Genomic DNA, 21847 nt, shown 5'->3' on the forward strand with positions numbered 1-21847 from the left:
GTATAGTCTCGCTATTGCTATTTTACTGCTGCTCTTTAATGACTTGTTACTGTTATTTCTTATTCTTACTCATATTTAGTATTTTTTAAACTGCATTGTTGGTTAGGGGCTCGTAAGTAAGCATTTCACTAAAGGTCTACATCTGTTGTATTCTGCGCATGTGACTAATAACTTTTGATTTTGATTGAATAACTGTGGTTACTGACATGTTCCTTTCTCTCAGGCAGGTGTAGATGCTCCAGACGCAGCAGGCCCCAGGAAGAGGCTGCCTCCATCCAGGCTCAGCGCGGCTCTTCTCTCAAACAAGTGTGAAGAGGCCACTGGAGAATCTCAAGAAGGGAAGCCATTTTGTTGTGACCCACAGTGACTCTTCAGCAGTGACATTGACATTTGAACCCTGGGTGCAGTCTGGTGGATTTTCTGGACAGTCCCTGGAGGGGTAGGAAAACACCCTACCCATCTGTGTCCTACCCTCGGATCTTCATCACCATGGCAACAGCAGTGCAGCCCAATGAGCTAGTGTTTGAGTTTGCCAGCAATGGAATGGATGAGATCAATCAGGTACCTGTCATTACATTGGAAATAAGCAGTAGTCAATAACAGTAGTGTTATCAATATGTACCCCCACCAATATAGAAATGTTAAAGCTGGAATCTGCAGTAGTGAGAAACAGTGCCCTTGGCTGCCCCACCACCATTGTTATTGCTTTTGTTGCCGAGCATGGTGAAACATATTGCAGTACATATTGTGCTCATCTATGGCACGTGCAATGATGTCATAGGGGACAAAACATTGTTTGGTCATTGTTTGCAGTAACTTTGTTGTTGTAATATCGCAAACGGATGTGGCTGTTTCACCATTAAGGACTCTAGCTTTTCCAGGGAAATTCTACAGATCATATTGAGAAAAATACTGCGAAACAAAGATTATTTAAACCAAAACTGACTTATAAATGTAACTTTCGATAAACAACATGGTCAGAGGGATTTGAACAGGGAAGTCAGCAAGCCAGCGGGTCAGAGGCTTTACTGTCTTCGTGACGTGATGGAGAGAAGGAGTGGAGGAGGAAGGGATGGCAGGGAGAGGACTGGGAAATGGAGTGTGGGCTGTTGGCAGGACAGAGATGGAAAGTGTGAGGGACCTGGGCCCGGTTTCCCAAAAGCATCTTAAGACTAAATTCATCGTTACAACCATTGGGAAACTGGGCCCAAGAGTTGGGACTCTTTTAGTATGCGTGGGAGGAGACGGTGGGGCTTTGCCAGGACCTGTCAATTTAGGGCACAAAGGTTACTCTGTGTGTGCTTGTGTGTCTCTGTGTGTGTATGTATGTAGATGTGGAGGGACGAGTCGTTATTGGCTCCTCTTGCCTGAATAGCACTGGTTCAGGCCTAACCAGACAGACCTGTTGTGGGAGGCTGTTTGTGAGGTGACGCGCTAATTTCACTGAAAAGCCTACCATTGTTTGGAAATAACACAGGCCTCCTCTTGGGTTCCTCCCTGTGCCCACTCAGTCAATTACCTGAGGATTACATCCACGTGGTAGCTGGAAAAAATATCTTAAAATAGCACTGGGATAACTTATTCACATTTAGCGCTAATGCTAACGAAGGTGGCTATTTTGTTTTCGTTGGAGCTAGCTTGTCTGAAGGGTTTATCTTTCTGTATGGGGGCTGTTGGAATCAAAGAAAGCCACAGCTAGCCTAGCCTGCTGGACTGTAATGATTAGCCTTGTTATATTGGATTTTACAGTCAATAAGTAGCTCCCTGAGTCAGGGCCATGGTGTAATGACTTCAGAATTATGTTTAGCTCAGTTTAGTGTCTGAAAGCTTCTATTATAGAGTTCTATGGAAGCCTGGTGTGGTCATACACATTTACACCCACTCACATTTTTTACTGAATAGTAATTCAATTACAGCACAATTACAGCACCCCATTTGAAGTATTTCAGTTGTTATCTGTGGTGTGGCTATGCAGTGGTGTCATGCCCATAGGGGGCAAATGCATGTGCCCCCTCAGATTTGTCCTGTTTTATAATTTTTCAGATGTTAAATTAATTACTAAATGTTTTATCATAATTATTTATATAAAGATCTGACAGCGGTATTTTGCGTTGGCGGCACACTGACTGGACCAGCCCTCCCACCTCATTCTCCGTAGTAAGTGGTTCCTTTCAAGGTGCATGGAGAAAATAGTCCCTAGGCAGGAGGCTATATTGTCAGTGGAGGAGGAGAGAGAGTGTAGAGTGACTCACACAGCATTTTATTTGATTTTACCTGCCAGTGATGGGCAGGAGGTAAGTTTGTAAATTAATTTGATCAAGCTATATAGCCTATTGATTCCTTCTTGATGAATAAATAAAACATATTTTGTTGTTTCTCTGTAATACTAGCCACCTAGCAATTTTATGAAGTTGGCTTAAGCTAGCCAGGTAGATTGTGAAACTATCTCACAGCCTCATAGGTAGATACCAAGGCATTTCAGGCTATCAATCAAGTTAGAGTAGCTTGTCTAACTATCTTACAGTGCCTTCAGAAACTATTCATACCTCTTGACTTATTCCACATTTTGTTGTGTTACACCCTGAACTCAAAATTGATAATTTTTTATCTCACTTACCTACACACAATACCCCATAATGACAAAGTGAAACATGTTTTTAGAAATTTTAGCAAATGTATAAAAATGTAATATAGAACTATCTAATTTACATAAGTATTCACACCCATGAGTCAATATTTTCTAGAATAACCTTTGGCAGCAAGCTCTCTAAGAGCTTTCCACACCTGGATTGTACAACATTTGCCCATTATTGTTTTCAGAATTCTTCAAACTGTCAAATTGGTTGTTGATCATTGCTAGACAGTTTTCAGGTCTTGCCATAGATATTTAAGTTGATTTAAGTAAAAACTGTAACTCAGCCACTCAGGAACATTCACTTTCTTCTTGGTAAGCAACTCCAGTTAAGATTTGGCCTTGTGTTTTAGGTTCTCCTGCTGAAAGGTGATTTCATCTCCCAGTGCCTGTTGGAAAGCAGACTGAACCAGGTTTTCCTTTAGGATTTTGTATGTGCTTAGCTTTATTCCCTTTTTTTTCTATCCTGAAAAAAACCTCTCCAGTCCTTAACGATTACAAGCATACCCATAACATGATGCAGCCACCACTATGCTTGAAAATATGGAGAGTGCTACTCAGTAATGGGTTGTATTAGATTTGTCCCAAACATAATACTTCGTATTCAGGACAAAAAGTTAAATGCTTTACCACATTTTTAGCAGTATTACTTTAGTGCCTTGTTGCAAACGGGATGCATGTTTTGGAATATTTTTATTCCGTACAGGCTTCCTTCTTTTCACTTATCACTGTCAATTAGGTTAGTATTGTAGAAAAACTACAATGTTGTTGATCCATGCTCAGTTTTCTCCTATCACAGCCATTAAACTCTAAGTGTTTTAAGGACACTATTGGCCTTATGGTGAAATCCCTGACCGGTTTCCTTCCTCTCCGGGATCTGAGTTAGGAAGGACGCCTGTATCTTTGTAGTGACTAGGTGTATTGATTCGCCATCCAAAGTGTAATAACTCTACCACAAGAGGTTGGTGGCACCTTAATTGGGGAGGACAGGCTCGTGGTAATGGCTGGAGTGGTGGAATGGTATCAACTACATCAAACCCATGGTTTGATGCCATTCCATACGCTCCGTTCCCGACATTATTTTGAGTCGTCCACCCCTTAGCAGCCTCCACTGAATTACTCCAACTTGCTCAAAGGGATATTCAATGAATGCTTTTTTTTTAACCAATAGTTTCCCCTTCTTTGGAAAATCTCCCTGGTCTTTGTGGGTGAATCTGTGTTTGAAATTCACTGCTCGACTTTATGCGTGTGGTACAGAGATGAGGTAGTCATTCAAAAATCATGTTAAACACTGTTATTGCACACAGAGTCAATGCAACTTATTACGTGACTTGTTAAGCACATTGTTACTCCTGAACTGATTTAGGCTTGCCATAACAAAGGGGTTGAATACTTATTGACTCAAGACATTTCAGCTTTTAGTTTTTTTGTAAAAAAAAAATATATATACACAATTCCACTTTGACATTATGGTGTGGAGGCCAGTGACACAAAATATAAATGTAATCCATTTTAAATTCAGGCTGTAACAACAAAGTGTGGAAAAAGTCAATGGGTGTGAATACTTTCTGAATGCGCTGCAGCTAAGATAACCTACGCAGAAAAATATAGATATTTTTACATAGAATTAGGCATAATGATCATGGCTCTTGATTGCAGGAAAAAGCTGAATGCAAAGACGAGCGTTTGAAAAATGCTAGATTCTTCAACTTCAACTGTCACCCCACCTTCATCTTCATGAACTTCGTGCCCCGTCTAAAATAATGGGTGCATGACACCCCTGTGACTATGGGATATTTTCCATGAACTTCCTCTATCAGCCCCATTAGGGGATGTTAAAAGTATATAGGTGGGGCTAAAAACCGCGACATGGGCAGGTAAAGCAGAAGCGGGTTGATTATAGGGGAACCTCTCACACACAGGGGATTGCTTTCATAGCCGAAACTGGGAACTCAGAGATGCTAATACTCCACTGATCGTTATATCTGGTTGAGAGCAACAAAGAGGAAGATGCAGCCAATATGGCTTTGTGTAATTCGTACTAAATACCATACTCTGTTTTGTACCTTTCATTATCTTGTTGAGATAGTTGAGTGTCTTTTGGCTTATAGGAAAGTTAGCTAGCTGGCTACCCACTGGGCAAAAACTGGTTGGCGTGGTTTCCATGTCATTTAAACAACATTCTATGTGATGAAGCTGAATCAACGTGGAAAACTGATTACATTTGCCAAAAGTAATAAACTTAAGGGAATTTAGTATTTCTTTTCATCCAACTTTTAACCTAAATCAAATGACATGTTGAAATGTTTCATTGATTTCATGTGGAATTCATGTTAGTTGACAACCAAATGCAAATCAAAGCTAGAAATGATGTCTGTGCCCCATTCTGTCAAAACAACAACAACAGACAGACACAGACATCTTCTGCCCCGCCAGCAGAATCTGTGTTGGTTTCACTTTGTCTGGTCTGGTTCTGCTAGGGAGGGGAGACAGTGTGGTGTTAATGCACAGACGAGTAAACTCAGCAGACTTATTGGTGCTCTCTTTGTCTGGTCACTAAAACATGCACACACACAAGGTCACAGGCATCAGTGACGGGGCTCCCGACCGACCGAGATATCTGGTATTGTGTCTAGCTACTACAGTCTGAGAACAATAGACAGCATGCTGTTGTGTCAATGAAATGTCAGCTTTTACAGTCAAAGGACACAACAAACTGCATTCTGTATCTTTATATTCCCCAAGTGGAGGTCCCAAATGGTCTCGTGACGCACCATTGATACTGACATCATGGAAAAGCAGCTTGTTTGATGGACAGTGTTCTGAAACCTAAGATATATTGTTTGTGAAGTTAATAGAACAGTCCCTGAACTCCTAGCTATGTTTACATAGTCTAATTTTTTGGTAATGACTCCTAAAGGTTGAATGATTCCACGTAATGCAGTTGTCTGTGGCAGGGTGCTGTTAGTTTACACCACTGCTACTCTCTGTTGTTATCATCTATGCATAGTCACTTTAATAACTCTACCTACATGTACATATTACCTCAATTAGCTTGACTAACCGGTGCCCCAGCACATTGACTCTCTACCGGTACCCCGTGGTATATACTGTAGTCTCGCTATTGTTATTTTACTGCTGCTCTTTAATTACTTGTTACTTTTATTTATTATTCTTATTTGTACTGCATTGATGGTTAGGGGCTCGTAAAATCATCAGTAAAAGTAAAAAACTCAGAACGTTGATTTGCTATTCCATTTATACCTATTTGTTGTTCATTACACCATTTTGGAATTTTAAGTCAAAGTGTTGTTACTGGACTTTCAACGTGACAAGGTATTTGGCTACTAATGTTTTTTTTGGGGGGGGTAGTACAAAACACCACATAGATAGATGATAATCAGGCAAAGAGCTGTAGTCTGTCTCCATCTCCTGGTAATTTTCAGAAACTGACACTGAATACATTTTTTCTCTCTGGCTATGAGAGTGCAGGCCAAAATACTTTGCACCGTTTCATTAGAGCATTTTTGGTTGTTTGATATTTAGAATAACTTAACCTAACGTAAAGGACCTGCAAGCTACGAGTCCTGCCTGCTCCATGTCCTTTTTGGAGCTGGAACTGAAGTCTTTTGGGCATGTTATGGGAAAAAACAAACAGAAAGAGGTGCCATACACACAGCCTCCTTTTGTGGTGCTACTGAAGACAGGAAAATAACAGTGTGCTGACCGAAAATAAAATCTGTGTCTTTACTCCACAAGGAGTCACAGAATGAGAGATAAGAGAAGCTTATCTGGGAAACAAATTGCCATGTCACATTGGTAGACCTACTGTAGACAGTGTTTCCCCTACCATTATATAGAGCCAAGTGGGAACCCCCACCTATAGGTCTGTTCACAAAAATGTTTATATTTAAATAAACCCTGAATGTTTGTTTGCAGCACCTCTGGAAAATAAGATAAGGGTAACACTGGTGGACGTGGTAAGTGTTGAAAGTGTTGCCAAGTGAGCTATGTTGCCACACGCAACAGTTTCTCATATGGCCGTCATACGGTTTGGCCAGAGCTCTGGCAATTTCCTTAGTTGAGAAATGTCCTCAGCTCTTCCTGTGTTGAGAAATGTTGTGCTGGAAATGAGGGGGTGTGTCTGGAATTCCCAGCAATAAGAATGTCCCAGTGGGCCACTGAAACACTGTTGGAATGAGCTCTCCCTCATATCAAATCAATGCAAACAACATTTTATTCGTCACATTCACATATTTAATAGATGTTATTTATATATAAAAAAGTTCTCCACAATTTCCTGGTAGCCAATTGGTAGTTACAGTCCTGTCTCATCACTGCAAGTCCCGTATGGACTCAGGAGAGGTGAATGTCAAGAGCCGTGTGTCCCAAAGAAAGCCACACTGCTTCTTGACACAATGCCCACTTAACCCAGAAGCACCAATGTGTCAGGGGAATCACCACACACCTGGCAACCGTGTCAGTGTGCACTGCCCGCCACAGGAGTCACTAGCTCACAATGGGACAAGGACATCCCTGCCAGCCAAATCCTTCCCTAACCCAGACAACGCTGGGCCAATTGTGCGCCGCCCCATGGATCTCCTGGTCGCAGCCAGCTGCGACAGAGCCTGGACTCAAACCCAGAAGATAGCACTGTGATGCAATGCCTTAGACCACTGCGCCACTCGGGAGGCCTTAGCAGATGTTATTGCGGGTGTAGTGAAATGCTTGTGGTCCTAGCTCCAACAGTGCAGTAGTATCTAACAATTCACAACAATACACACCAATCTAAAAGTAAAAGAATGGAATTAAGAAATATAGAAATATTAGATTGAGCAATGCCGGAGTGGCATTGACTAAAATAGAATAGAATACAGTATATACATATGAGATGAGTAAAGCAGTATGTAAACATTATTTAAACATTATTAAAGTGACTCGTGTTCCATTATTAAGTGATGGCTCTAGTCTGATGGCCATGAGATAGAAGTTGTTTTTCAGTCTCTCTGTCCCAGCTTTAATGCAGCTGTACTGACCTTGCCTTCTGGATGATAGCGGGGTGAACAGGCCTTGGCTCGTGTGGTTGATGTCCTTGATGATCTTTTTGGCCTTCCTGTGACATCAGGTGCTGCAAGTGTCCTGGAGGGCAGGTAGTTTGCCCCCGGTGATGCGTTGGGCAGACCCCAACACCCTCTGGAGAGTCCTGCGGTTGCGGTCTGTGCAGTTGCCGTACCAAGCGGTGACACAGCCCGACAGGATGCTCTCAATTGTGCATCAGTAAAAGTTTGGTTTTAGGGGCCAAGCCACATTTCTTCACCCATCTGAGGTTGAAGAGGCGCTGTTGTGCCTTCTTCACAACACTGTCTGTGCGGGTGGACCATTTCAGATCGTCAGTGATGTGTACGCCGAGGAACTTGAAGCTTTCCACCTCCTCCACGGTGGTCCCGTCGATGTGGATAGGTGCGTGCTCCCTTTGCTGTTTCCTGAAGTCCACGATCAGCTCCTTTGGTATGTTGAGTGAGAGGTTATTTTCCTGGCACCACTGTCCCAGTGCCCCACCTCCTCCCTGTAGGCTGTCTCGTCATTGTTGGTAATCAGGCCTACTACTGTTGTGTCATCTGCAAACTTGATGATTGAGTTGGAGGCGTGCGTGGCCACACAGTCATGGGTGAACAGGGAGTACAGGAGGGGGCTGAGCACACACCCATGTGGGGTCCCAGTGTTGTGGATCAGCGAAGTGGAGGTGTTGTTCCCTACCTTCACCACCTGGGAGGCGGCCCATCAGGAAGTCCAGGACCCAGTTGCAGAGGGCGGGGTTCAGACCCAGGGCCCCGACTTTAATAATGAGCTTGGAGGGTACTATGGTGTTGAATGCTGAGCTATAGTCAATTAACAGCATTCTTACATTGGTATTCCTCTTGTCCAGATGGGATAGGGCAGTATGCAGTGTGATGGCGATTGCATCGTCTGTAGATCTATTGGGGCGGTAAGCAAATTGAAGTGGGTCTAGGGTGTCAGGTAAGGTGGAGGTGATATGATTCTTAACTAGCCTCTCAAAGCACTTCATGATGACAGAAGTGAGTGCTACGGGGCGATAGTCATTTAGTTCAGTTACCTTTGCTGTCTTGGATACAGGAACAATAGTGGACATATTGAAGCAAGTAGGGACAGCAGACTGGGATAGGGAGAGATTGAATATGTCCGTAAACACTCCAGCCAGCTGGTCTGCGCATGCTCTGAGGACGCGGCTAGGGATGCCATCTGGGCCGGCAGTCTTGCGAGGGTTAACGAGCTTAAATGTCTCACGTCGGCCACGAAGAAGGTCAGCCCACAGTCCTTGGTAGCAGGCTGCGTCGGTGGCACTGTATTGTCCTCAAAGCGGGCGAAGAAGGTGTTTAGCTTGTCCGGTAGCAAGACTTTGGTGTCCGCGACGTGGCTGGTTTTTCCTTTGTAGTCTGTGATTGTCTGTTGACCCTGCCACATACATCTCATGTCTGAGCTGGTGAATTGCGACTCCACTTTGTCTCTGTACTGACGTTTTGCCTGTTTGATTGACTTACAGAGGGAATAACTACACTGTTTGTATTTGGCCATATTCCCAGTCACCTTGCCATGGTTAAATGCGGTGGTTCGCGCTTTCAATTTTGCGCGAATGCTGCCATCTATCCACGGTTTCTGGTTTGGGTAGGTTTTAATCTGTTGTACACTGAGTGTACAAAACATTAAGAACACCTGCTCTTTCCATGACAGACTGACCAGGTGTATCCAGTTGAAAGCTTTGATCTCTTATTGATGTCACCTGTTAATTTCTTTAAAAGTGCTTTCCTCACCATCTTAAATAAGCATGCCCCATTCAATAAAAAAAAACCAGGAACAGATATAGCCCTTGGTTCACTCCAGACCTCACTGCCCTTGACCAGCACAAAAACATCCTGTGGCTTACTGCATTAGCATCGAATAGCCCCCGCGATATGCAACTTTTCAGTTAGGAACCAATATACACAGGCAGTTAGGAAAGCAAAGGCTAGCTTTTTCAAACAGAAATTTGCATCCTGTAGCACAAACTCCAAAAAGTTCTGGGACACTGTAAAGTCCATGGAGAATAAGAGCACCTCCTCCCAGCTGCCCACTGCACTGAGGCTAGGAAACACTGTCACCACGGATAATTCCGCGATAATTGAGAATTTCAATAAGTATTTTTCTACGGCTGGCCATGCTTTCCACCTGGCTACCCCTACCCCGGTCAACAGCCCTGCACCCCTCACTGCAACTTTCCCAAGCCTCCCCCATTTCTCCTTCACCCAAATCCAGATAGCTGATGTTCTGAAAGAGCTGCAAAATCTGGACCCCTACAAATAAGCAGGGCTAGACAATCTAGACCCTCTCTTCCTAAAATTATTTGCCGAAATTGTTGCAACCCCTATTACTAGCTTGTTCAACCTCTCTTTCGTATCATCTGAGATCCCCAAAGATTGGAAAGCTGCCGCGGTCATCCCCCTCTTCAAAGGGGGAGACACTCTAGACCCAAACTGCTACAGACCTATATCTATCCTACCATGCCTTTCTAAGATCTTCGAAAGCCAAGTTAACAAACAGATCACCGTACCTTCTCCGCTATGCAATCTGGTTTCCGAGCTGGTCATGGGTGCTCGTCAGCCACGCACAAGGTCCTAAATGACATCATAACTGCCATCGAGACAATACTGTGCAGCTGTATTCATTCACCTGGCTTTCGACTCTGTCAATCACCACATTCTTATCGGCAGACTGCCTTGCCTGGTTCACTAACTACTTCTATGACATAGTTCAGTGTGTCAAATCAGAGGGCCTGTTGTCCGGACCTCTGGAAGTCTCTATGGCGGTGCCACAGGGTTCAATCCTCGGGCCGACTCTTTTCTCTATGTACATCAATGATGTCGCTCTTGCTACTGGTGATTCTCTGATCCACCTCTACGCAGACGACACCATTCTGTATACTTCTGGCCCTTCTTTGGACACTGTGTTAACTAACCTCCAGACGAGCTTCAATGCCATACAACTCTCCTTCCGTGGCCTCCAACTGCTCTTAAATTCAAGCAAAACTAAATGCATGCTCTTCATCCGATCGCTGCCCACACCTACCCACCCGTCCAACATCACTACTCTGGACGGTTCTGACTTAGAATATGTGGACAACTACAAATACCTAGGTGTCTGGTTAGACTGTAAACTCTCCTTCCAGACTCACATTAAGCATCTCCAATCCAAAATTAAATCTAGAATTGGCTTCCTATTTCGCAACAAAGCATCCTTCACTCATGCTGCCAAACATACCCTAGTAAAACTGACTATCCTACCGATCCTTGACTTCGGCGATGTCATTTACAAAATAGCCTCCAACACTCTACTCAGCAAATTGGATGCAGTCTATCACAGTGCCATCCGTTTTGTCACCAAAGCCCCATATACTACCCATCACTGCGACCTGTATGCTCTCGTTGGCTGGCCCTCGCTTCATATCCGTCGCCAAACCCACTGGCTCCAAGTAATCTATAAGTCGTTGCTAGGTAAAGCTCAGCATTATCTCAGCTCACTGGTCACCATAGCAGCACCCACCCACAGCACGCACTCCAGCAGGTATATTTCACTGGTCACCCCCAAAGCATATTCCTATTCGGCCGCCTTTCCTTCCAGTTCTCTGCTGCCAATGACTGGAACGAACTGCAAAAATCACTGAAGCTGGAGGGTCATATCTCCCTCACTAGCTTTAAGCACCAGCTGTCAGAGCAGCTCACAGATCACTACACCTGTACATAGCCAATCTGTAAATAGCCCATCCAACTACGTACCTCATCACCATTTATTTTATTTATTTTGCTCTTTTGCACCCCAGTACCGCTACTTGCACACCCATCTTCTGCACATCTATCACCCCAGTGTTTAATTTTCCATACTGCAATAATTTCGCCACTATGGCCTATTTATTGCCTCACCCCTCTTATCCTACCTCATTTGCACACACTGTATATAGACTTTCTCTATTGTATTATTGACTGTATGTTTGTTTATGTGTAACTCTGTGTTGTTGTTTGTGTCGCACTGATATGCTTTATCTTGGCCAGGTCGCAGTTGTAAATGAGAACCTGTTCTCAACTAGCCTACCTGGTTAAATAAAGGTGGGAAAAAAATCCACAGATGAAGGGGAGGAGACAGGTTAAAGAAGGATTTTTAAGCCTTGACACAATTGAGACATGGGTTGTGTATATGTGCCATTGAGAGTGAATGGTTAAGATAAAATATTTAAGTGCCTTTGAATGGGGTATGGTAGTATGTGCCAGGCGCACCGGTTTGCAGTGCTTGAGGCGTCACTATAGACCCGGGTTCGATCCCAGGCTGTGTCACAGCCGGCCGTGACCAGGAGACCCATGAGGAGGTGCACAATTGACCCAGCATCGTCTGGGTTAGGGGAGGGTTTGGGCGGACGGATTTTCCTTGTCCCATCGTGCTCTAGCGACTCTTTGTGGTGGGCCGGGCACCTGCAAGCTGATGTACAGCGTTTCCTCCGACACATTGGTGCGGCTGGCTTCCAGGTTAAGCGAGCAGTGTGGCTTGGCGGGGTCGTGTTTCGTGGGACGCGTGGCTCTCGACCTTCGCCTCTCGAGTCAGTACTGGAGTTGCAGCGATGGGACAAGACTGTAACTACCAATTGAGTATCAAGAATTGGGCAGAAAAAAGGGGTAAAAGTATATATTTTTTTAAAGAACTGCAACACTGCTGGATTTTTCATGCTCAACAGTTTCCCGTGTGTATCAAGAATGGTCCGCCACCCAAAGGACAACCAGCCAACTTGACACAACAGTCGGAAGCATTGGAGTCAACATGTGTCAGCATCCCTGTGGAACTCTTTCCATGCCCCAACGAATTGCAGCTGTTCTGATGGCAAAAGAGTGTGCAACTCAATATTAGGAAGTTGTTCATAAGGTTTTGTACACTCAGTCTTGTACAAAATCAGTTGAAAATGATCTAGCGTTATTACTAGCAATTTACGTCAATTCTTGCTAGGTTGGTCCAATGAGAAATATGGGTTTACGTAGATACAGTGGAAAGAAAAAGTATGTGAACCCTTTAGAATTACCTGGATTTCTGTATAAATTGGTCATATCTGCACAGTTTTTCCAGAAATGTTTATTTTTTTTAACTGTGAAAATTGTTCGAAGTAGTCATTGTGCATAGAGCTGTATGGTTTGTAAAACTTTGAAATCAATGGTTTTTGTTTGGCATACATTTTAAATGGAAAAATCAGTCTCAGCATAATATTGTTATCGTGGAAATGCCCATAAGATAAAAACAAAGCAATAATGTAATTCTGTGATCTAACGTCTGTGGTCTCTCTGTGTGTCCAGCTGGATGACCCGTCCGTGTTTCCAGCTGTCATCGTAGAGCAGGTGCCCGCCGCTGACCTGATGCAGGTCTACTCGGGCATGGAATCGGACGAGGTGGCCAACGGCATCATGGTGGACACCACTCTACACGTGGTGGATGAGCCCATTATGGTCGGAGACGTGGGCCTCTCAGGTGAGGGGGAGGAGGAGATGATATTTTACACATGCATGCCTAGGGGATAGGGACTACGGTTGTTTCCAGACAGGGCCTGGTATTACCTGGAATTAACCCCTAGTGATTGTAACATCCTTTCAAGTTTGTCTTAAAATCTATCTGTTTCATGTTCTGATGACAATCCTTGTCTGATTGGCCAATAGAAACGACGGTGTCAGACACAGAGGACAGCATGGAGACCAACGAGGCTGCGGCAGCCCTTCTCAACATGGAGTCACCAAACAACATCCTGGACGAGAAGCGCATGAGTACGATTATTGTTGTTTTGTTGTTGCAATTTGCTAGGAGGGAGGTTAGGGGAAGGAGTATTTTTTAAATCTTTTGGTACCACTTGTTTGTTAACTGAATCCAATTTCTACCTCAAAGCATTTACCACTTTCAAAACATTGTTAAAATGTACAAGTTTTTGATGAAGGCTGTTTGTAGGCAGTTTCATTTGTGGTATTTTCACTAATTCCCATAATTATCTCTGGCTGTTGCTTTAGTTCACAGTCTCATAATATTACATAACTGGGAGTAATATTGACTGTACTACTTTTTTCTATTGCTGTAGTTCACACCTATGGGACCATGTTGGAGTCTGACTACAACTACATCCCTCTTCGGCCGGAGGCCAATGGCTGTATGGATGTATCGCTGGACGAGGAAACATCCTCCATGGACGAGATCCCTCAGAGGAGCGTGTCCAAACCACAGAGGAAAACTAAAGGTACAGCAGGGGGGTCCTCCTGGACTGTAGTGTGACAAAACATTAGGTTGTCAAACAATGTTATTTAGTCTTGTTTTTAACCTTCTAGATTAAAATATTCAATTTACACTCATGTTTCGAAGAGATTTTTTAAGAGTTACACAGGAGTGCATTGGTAAATATATTTGCTTATTAGCCACTGCTTACAGCCTTATTAGCACACTGACAGTGTTTTTATTTAGCCACTGACAGTGATGTGCTTAATTTGGTGTCACAGTTTTGACCTTAATAACACTTCTCCCGTCTTAGTGCGCAAGCCGCGGGCGGTGCGTCCATGCTCCCCCATCACCACTCCCAGCCTGCCATTCAAGAAGAAGAGCAAGGAGGGCAAAGGTGAGCGTTCTTCTCAACCAGCTCACTTCTCAAAAAACAGCCAATTGAAATCATGGTCTCTCCTGGCCCCTTCTCAACCAGCGTGTTTAAAAAACAACCAATCAAAATCAAGGTCTCTCCTGGCCCTGTCTCAACTGACTCACCTCTTGAAAAAACAGCCAATCGAAATCAAGGTCTCTCTCTTGGCCTATTCTGTGGGCTAATGTGCACGTTTCTGCCTGTAGAGTGGTGCAATCAGCAACCAGCAGCCCATGTCGTCCAGTTGGGTTGGACCTCAGCTTGCTAATTGATGGGGTACTCTCAAAGTGCTGTGTCTCACAGGGAAATAACTGTAATTGCGGCTGTGTGTTCCCCTTGCACAGCACAGAGAGGGGATGGGGAGAGGGGGTTGGTTCAGCTGGACACTTATACAAGTGGCTGCTGGAGGGGTTGCTGTTTCTAAACACTTCTGGTCCTAACCGTTTCACAAACATGAGTAATCTACTGCCAGAGCCCCATCCAATTTTACAACCCTAGATAGACACACACACACACACACACACACACACACACACACACACATGAGAACGGCAAATTCATTAATTTAGGTTATGGGGAGGGAGGGCTGTAATTGCGTCTCTGACTATTTTTTCATTTGTTAGGTAAAACGTCTGCAATGCTTAAATTAATTATGGACGGGTGTAGTAGAGCTCCAAGCTCACATGTACTATATTAGGCTCACATGTTAAAATAGCAAATTCCTCTTTTCTCCCCCCTACATAGGGAACACCATCTACCTATGGGAGTTCCTCCTGGCCCTGTTGCAGGACAAGAACACCTGTCCCAAGTACATCAAGTGGACGCAGAGGGAGAAGGGCATCTTTAAGCTGGTGGACTCCAAGGCTGTGTCCAAACTGTGGGGCAAGCACAAGAACAAACCCGACATGAACTATGAAACCATGGGCAGGGCACTCAGGTGAGAGGAGTGTTATTACACATAGTGTTCATAGTGTTCGGAAACCAATAACTAGCCTACGGATTTTGCTGCACTCGTTATGTTTAGGGGTCTTAGGCCTAGGTACATGGTCTGCAACCTGATTTGACGTGTTCATAAATGTGAGAAGTAAGCATATGCAACCAGGTATTGAATGCATGTGCCCAGGGAGACAGCCACCTTACCTTAGGTCCAGGGCCAGCACAGTCATGACTCCCCTGATCGTCCACCAGATTAGTATTTGTTTAAAGTGGTGATCCTAAAATAAATATATACAAAAAGAAAACTACAAGGGAAAACCTAGTCAATTGCACAACTGGATGCATTCAAACGAAATGTGTCTTACACAGACTTTCCCACCTTGGGGATTCAAACCAGCGATCTTTCAGTTATTGGCACAACACTCTTAACCACTAGGCTACCTGCCGCTCCTTACAAAGAGTCATTCCTAAACTAAAGAGGCTAACTAACACAAAACCGCATCAAACACTGGTAGGCCAAGTTCTCTGGCCTACAGATTGCCAATCATCCTGACAGCTTCCACCTTTGGACTTAATGGGATACTTTGGGATTTTGGCAGTGAGGCCCTTTATCTACTTCCCCGGAGTCAGATGAACTCGTGGATAGCATTTGTATGTCTTTGTGTCCATTATGAAGGAAGTTAGAGGTAGAGGTAGTTGTGCGAGCCAAAGCTCACTAGCGTTAGCACAATGACTGAAAGTCTATGGGTATCTACTAGCATGCTAGCAGATACCCATAAACTTCCAGTCATTGCGCTAACGCTATCTCTAACTTCAGCCCTTGACTCTAGTTCGTGCTGCCATCTGGGGATGCATTGTGAAAGTGCATGGTAGTGTGTTTGTCTATGTCCTAACACTAAACTTGTAAGCGAGGACTTGGTGGACTGTATATTCTTTAGGTTTAAGTGTTACTTTATGTGTTCGCTCCCGTGTGCTGGTAAGGGCACAGATGACAGACGGGTAGGATTTCAGTTGAGGTGGTTTAATAATGCTGAATATGCACAGGCATGGAACAGCACCGCACACTGTATGTAGTACGGATGGGCTAAGGCAACTAACTTGCTTCAACCAAAGTGTGTGTGTGGTATATCAACAAGGACACACACTGGCCTTGGCTAACACGATGAACGCTAACTGGTGGGAAAACACAAGGATGGCTGGAGCGTTCTCTCACTTGACTTCTCTCGAGCTGATCTTCTCCTCGAAGCTCTGGTATGACGAACTGACATTACTGATATGATTAACTACAAATACTTCACAGCCTTTTGTACAAAACTACCCCTCATATCATAACAATAGAAATACATAATTGGCCTGCACAGTTAAGAAGGGTATGCTAAAATGTCTGTGCACCTGTTGCAGTAAAAAGCACTACAGAAAGTAAAAAAATATAACAAGTGCTTCTAGATCACATAGACGCCAAACCGCACATACAGCATATGGTGTCGCACCGACATAGTGTCGTCCTCAAGTGCAGAAATAACAAAATCTCAACTCGCCCCCATCCTCATCTCGAAGGCAGTATTATAACATCAATGAAGCATACTGTTTTGATACAGTGAGCAAGGCACTGGGTGTCAGGCAGACAAGTCTGGCTGACATCTACAAATAGAAGAGCCCACACAAAAGGCTATTATGGACTCCAGACATCCTTTGTACCAGGACTTGAAGTCACATATGAGGTCAACATTATCAAGGACCAGGTTATAGAAGAAATAGAGCAAAGCAGTCATCTATTCCCGTGTCACCTTATTCAAGGTATTCAAGGTGGACCTTATTCAAACCTAGCCCATTATTATTCTGTTTGTAATGTTACTTCAAGTTTGCTCAATACCACAAACAAAATGTCCTCCAAAAGGGACAACTAAATCATGATCTTACCTTAACTGTGACTACTCTCCCTCCTAAGGTATTACTACCAGCGCGGTATCCTGGCTAAGGTGGAGGGCCAGCGGCTGGTCTACCAGTTTAAAGAGATGCCTCCTGACCTAGTGGTGATAGATGATGAGGACACATGCCCCGAACTCAGCGCTGGCTACGGGGGTCAGCGCCCCAGCCATCACGGCCGGGGAATGGGTGGCCGTGGAGGCCCCAGAGGCGGTCACGGAAAGAACCATGCTCATGGGCGCCATCCTATATCGGTAAAACAAGTGAAGAGAGAGCCCATTGATATGGATGGAGGGCTGTACCATGAGGTCAACGGGACACATGCAGAACAGATGAACCAGACGGTCCACGTGCTGCAGCCCAACCAGGGGGCGGCTGTGCCGGCCTCCTCACACAACTCGAGGTAACAGATGGATGGACATATGTACACACACACATGCATTCACTCGCACGCATATCCATACACACGCAGATGCACACATGCACACGCACACACACACACGTAACATAGTGAACCGTGGCAATTGGACCTAGGCCTGGGAAAAAAATCTTCCAAAACAGTGTACCAAACTCCCAAATCTCAAAAAACAGAGACAGCACCCGCACTAGCATTACCAGCAACAACAACCTCATTGCTTACTTAACTTATGGTAGCCTAACGCCACCACTATCACACTATCACCAAAACAACAATAGTGACACATCAAAGGATGTGAGCTTGGCAGGCTCGTGATGCTGAAAGGACAGGGGCTGTAATACAGTACCTGCGCACTTTATTTAGGAGAACGCACTTTTTGTAAAACACAGACAGATGGAAAGATAGCATTCACACACACACAGCATCATGTTAATGAAGAAGCAGCCCATTCACTATGACATAATAAGCCAGTAGGTTCAGATCGTAAGAATACAAAAACAGAACCATTATGTTAATCATTTCCAAATCATAATACAACTATTATTTCCCTTTGCAAACATAGTGTCCCAACGCCAGGGTTGTGGGTTCGATTCCCATGAGGGACCAGTATGTAAAATGTATGCACTCACTACTTTAAGTTGCTCTGGATAAGAGCGTCTGCTAAATTATTAAAATGTTAAATGTTCAGCATACAAAGTAACCAGTGATCTAAAGTTTAAATGCAACAATGTTTCTCACCAGGGTTTGGCTCAATTGAGAATTCCTCATAATAAATTCCTTTTAGAATTGAAGTAGTTAACAGGATACAGAATTGCAATTTGAATTCATGTAAATATAATTTAATTCTGTGAAATTCAAATGTCTATTCTACATTAAGTATAGTCTATACAAATATACATATTGTGCATCAAACATGTTGTTATATGCATGCAAATAAAATATTGTTGGGTCATTCCATGTAATTTCAGGAAGCCATGACACCCACCATCTCAGATTGTTCTAAAATCCTTTCTGTAGTCAGAAACAGATAAGAATAGCATTCCTGCAAAATTATTTCTGAGAAATTAAGCAAATTGATTGCACCCAAATTGGCCATTTTAATTTATAGGATTCATAAAATATTTAGTAAATATAGTACCTTACATCCGATTTGGACCAACCTTTTTTCTAACAATGAGTTTGACACGAGTAACCCAAAGAAATAGTAAAAAGCCACCAACGGACCCCCCACACACCACTCTAATCCCAACCAAACAACTAGTATACAGTATCAGTTCCCTATTGACAAGTAGGATGGAGCTGCGACTCAGAATATTGTTTATTTATCCTATGTAATGCATTCTCAGTGAATTTTGTGTTTTTTTTTCGCTGTTCAGAGAGTTTGTTAGGTTTTTAGGTTTATGTCCCGTCCTACATCCTGATATTACCAGGTCCTGACCACTAGATGAGATCTGGAGATCAAATTATATTTCAACAAAATAATGTTGCAGGAATGGTAATCTTATCTAACAAAACAGAAAGGATTTCAGAACAGTCTGAGATGGATGTCAAATCCTCTTTCTTGTGCTTTTTGAGGTGGAACAACCATGATGAAACAATTGATATTCAGGACAAAATCTTCAAATGAATGATCAAGGAAAACAAAACCTGTATTCAAATATTCAGAGTTATTATATTTCATGAATCACTTAGTTAAAAACGAGGAAAATGCTACATTTCCCAGAATGCATTAATTTAACCCTCAAGTTGACCCCAAGGCCTTAAAAAAGAGGCCAAACAAATGAAATGATTGCTGGAAATATAATTGGCTATTCTAAGCACTAAGGTTAAAATAGTATATGAACATTGTTTCCAGAAAAATTAGATATATTCTTTGCTATCTTTTAGTTTTAAATTGTATTTTTTTACCTTTATTTAACTAGGCACGTCAGTTAAGAACAAATTCTTATTTACAATGATGGCCTACCAAAAGGCAAAAGGCTTCCTAAATATAGGACAAAACACACATCACGACAAGAGAGACAACACAACACTACATAAAGAGAGACCTAAGACAACAACATAGCAAGGCAGCAACATATGACAACACAGCATGGTAACAACATTGTAGCAACACAACATGGTAGCAGCACAAAACATGGTACAAACATTATTGGGCACAGACAACAGCACACAGGGCAAGAAAGTAGAGACAACAATACATTACGCAAAGCAGCCACAACTGTCAGTAAGAGTGTCCATGATTGAATGATTGAGTCATTGAAAGAAGAGATGAAACTATCCAGTGTGAGTGTTGGCTGCAGCTCGTTCCAGTCGCTAGCTGCAGAGAACTGAAAAGAGGAGCGACCCAGGGATGTGTGTGCTTTGGAGGACCTTTAACAGAATGTGACTGGCATAACGGGTGTTGTATGTAGAGGACGAGGGCTGCAGTAGATATCTCAGTTAGGGGGGAGTGAGGCCTAAGGGGGTTTTATAAATACGCATCAACCAGTGGGTCTTGCGACGGGAATACAGAGATGACCAGTTTACAGAGGAGTATAGAGTGCAGTGACGTGTCCTATGAGGTGCATTGGTGGAACATCTTATGGCCGAATGGTAAAGGACATCTAGCCGCTCGAGAGCACCCTTACCTGCCGATCTATAAATGATGTCTCCGTAATCTAGCATGGTTAGGATGGTCATCTGAATCAGGGTTAGTTTGGCAGCTGGGGTGAAAGAGGAGCAATTACGATAGAGGAAACCAAGTCTAGATTTAACTTTAGCCTGCAGCTTTGATATGTGCTGAGCGAAGGACAGTGTACCGTCTAGCCATACTCCCAAGTACTTGTATGAGGTGACTACCTCAAGCTCCAAACCCTCAGAGGTAGTAATCACACCTGTGGGGAGAGAGGCATTCTTCTTACCAAACCACATGACCTTTGTTTTGGAGGTGTTCAGAACAAGGTTAAGGGCAGAGAAAGCTTGATAGACGCTAAGAAGGCTTTGTTATAGAGCATTTAACACAAAATCCGAGGAGGGGCCAGCTGAGTATAAGACTGTATCATCTGCATATAAATGGATGAGAGATCTTCCTATTGCCTGAGCTATGTTGTTGATGTAAATTGAGAAGAGCATGGGGCCTAGGATTGAGCCTTGGGGTACTCCCTTGGTGACAGGCAGTGGATGAGACAGTAGATTTTCTGACTTTATACACTGCACTCTTTGAGAGAGGTAGTTAGCAAACCAGGCCAAAGACCCCTCAGAGACACCAATACTCCTTAGCCGGCCCACAAGAATAGAATGGTCTACCGTATCAAAATCTTTGGCTAAGTCAATAAAAATAGCAGCACAACATTGCTTAGAATTAAGGGCAATGGTGACATCATTGAGGACCGTTGCAGTGACACATCCATAACCTGAGCAGAAACCAGATTGCATACCAGAGAGAGAATACTTTAGACATCAGGAAAACCAGTCAGTTGATTATTAACACGTTTTTCCAACACTTTTGATAAACAGGGCAAAATAGAAATTGGCCTATAACAGATAGGATATGTTTGATCTCCCCCTTTAAATAAAGGATGAACCGTGGCTGCCTTCCAAGCAATGGGAACCTCCCCAGAAAGGAGAGACAGGCTTGGCGATGATAGGGGAAGAAACCTTAAAGAAGAAAGGGTCTAAACCATCTGACCCAGATGTTTTTTGGGGGTTAAGTTTCAGGAGGCCCTTTAGCACCTTGGACCCAGTGACTGCCTGCAGGGAGAAACTTTGTAGCGGGGCAGGGGAAAAAGGGTGAGGAGCATCGGGGATAGTCATATTAGAAGGAGTGGAAGATGAGGAAATGTTGGACGGGCAAGGAGGCATGGCTGAGTCTAATAGGAATCCTGACTTAATGAAGTGGTGATTAAAGAGCTCAGCCATGTGCTTCTTGTCAGTAACAACCACATCATCAACATTAAGGGATATGAGCAGCTGTGAGGAGGAGGGTTTATTCTCCAGGTCTTTAACCGTTTTCCAGAACCTCTTGGGGTTAGACCCACAGAGAGAGAACTGCTCCTTAAAGTAACTAACTTGGCCTTCCGGATAGCCTGAGTGCACTTATTTCTAATTTGCCTGAACGAGAGCCAGTCAGCCTGAGTATGCATGTGCCGAGCCTTTCACCAAATGCAATTCTTGAGGTGGAGTAACCACTGCAAGATCACGATCAAACCAGGGGCTGAACCTGTTTTTAATTCTCAATTTCTTAATGGGGGCGTGTTTG

General features: G+C 43.6%; 1 protein-coding gene across 7 annotated transcripts in view; it reads left to right on the forward strand.

The window, feature by feature from the left end:
- Nucleotides 1–21847, forward strand: part of LOC139580186 (ETS-related transcription factor Elf-4-like) — an 80983-nt gene that overhangs the window by 51106 nt on the left and 8030 nt on the right. For 5 of the 7 annotated variants that reach the window (XM_071408759.1, XM_071408757.1, XM_071408758.1 and 2 more), the window contains 7 exons: nucleotides 224–561; nucleotides 13015–13186; nucleotides 13372–13476; nucleotides 13782–13937; nucleotides 14226–14309; nucleotides 15072–15264; nucleotides 17212–17592. In XM_071408759.1, coding sequence (XP_071264860.1) covers nucleotides 490–561; nucleotides 13015–13186; nucleotides 13372–13476; nucleotides 13782–13937; nucleotides 14226–14309; nucleotides 15072–15264; nucleotides 17212–17592 — 1163 coding nt within the window. In that variant the 5' untranslated portion in view covers nucleotides 224–489. The remainder of the gene's footprint in view (nucleotides 1–223; nucleotides 562–13014; nucleotides 13187–13371; nucleotides 13477–13781; nucleotides 13938–14225; nucleotides 14310–15071; nucleotides 15265–17211; nucleotides 17593–21847) is intronic. The other 2 variants (XM_071408761.1, XM_071408763.1) reach the window with 1 other exon arrangement.

This window comes from Salvelinus alpinus, chromosome 7, assembly GCF_045679555.1.
Source record: "Salvelinus alpinus chromosome 7, SLU_Salpinus.1, whole genome shotgun sequence".
In the NCBI taxonomy this organism is placed as follows: domain Eukaryota; kingdom Metazoa; phylum Chordata; class Actinopteri; order Salmoniformes; family Salmonidae; genus Salvelinus; species Salvelinus alpinus.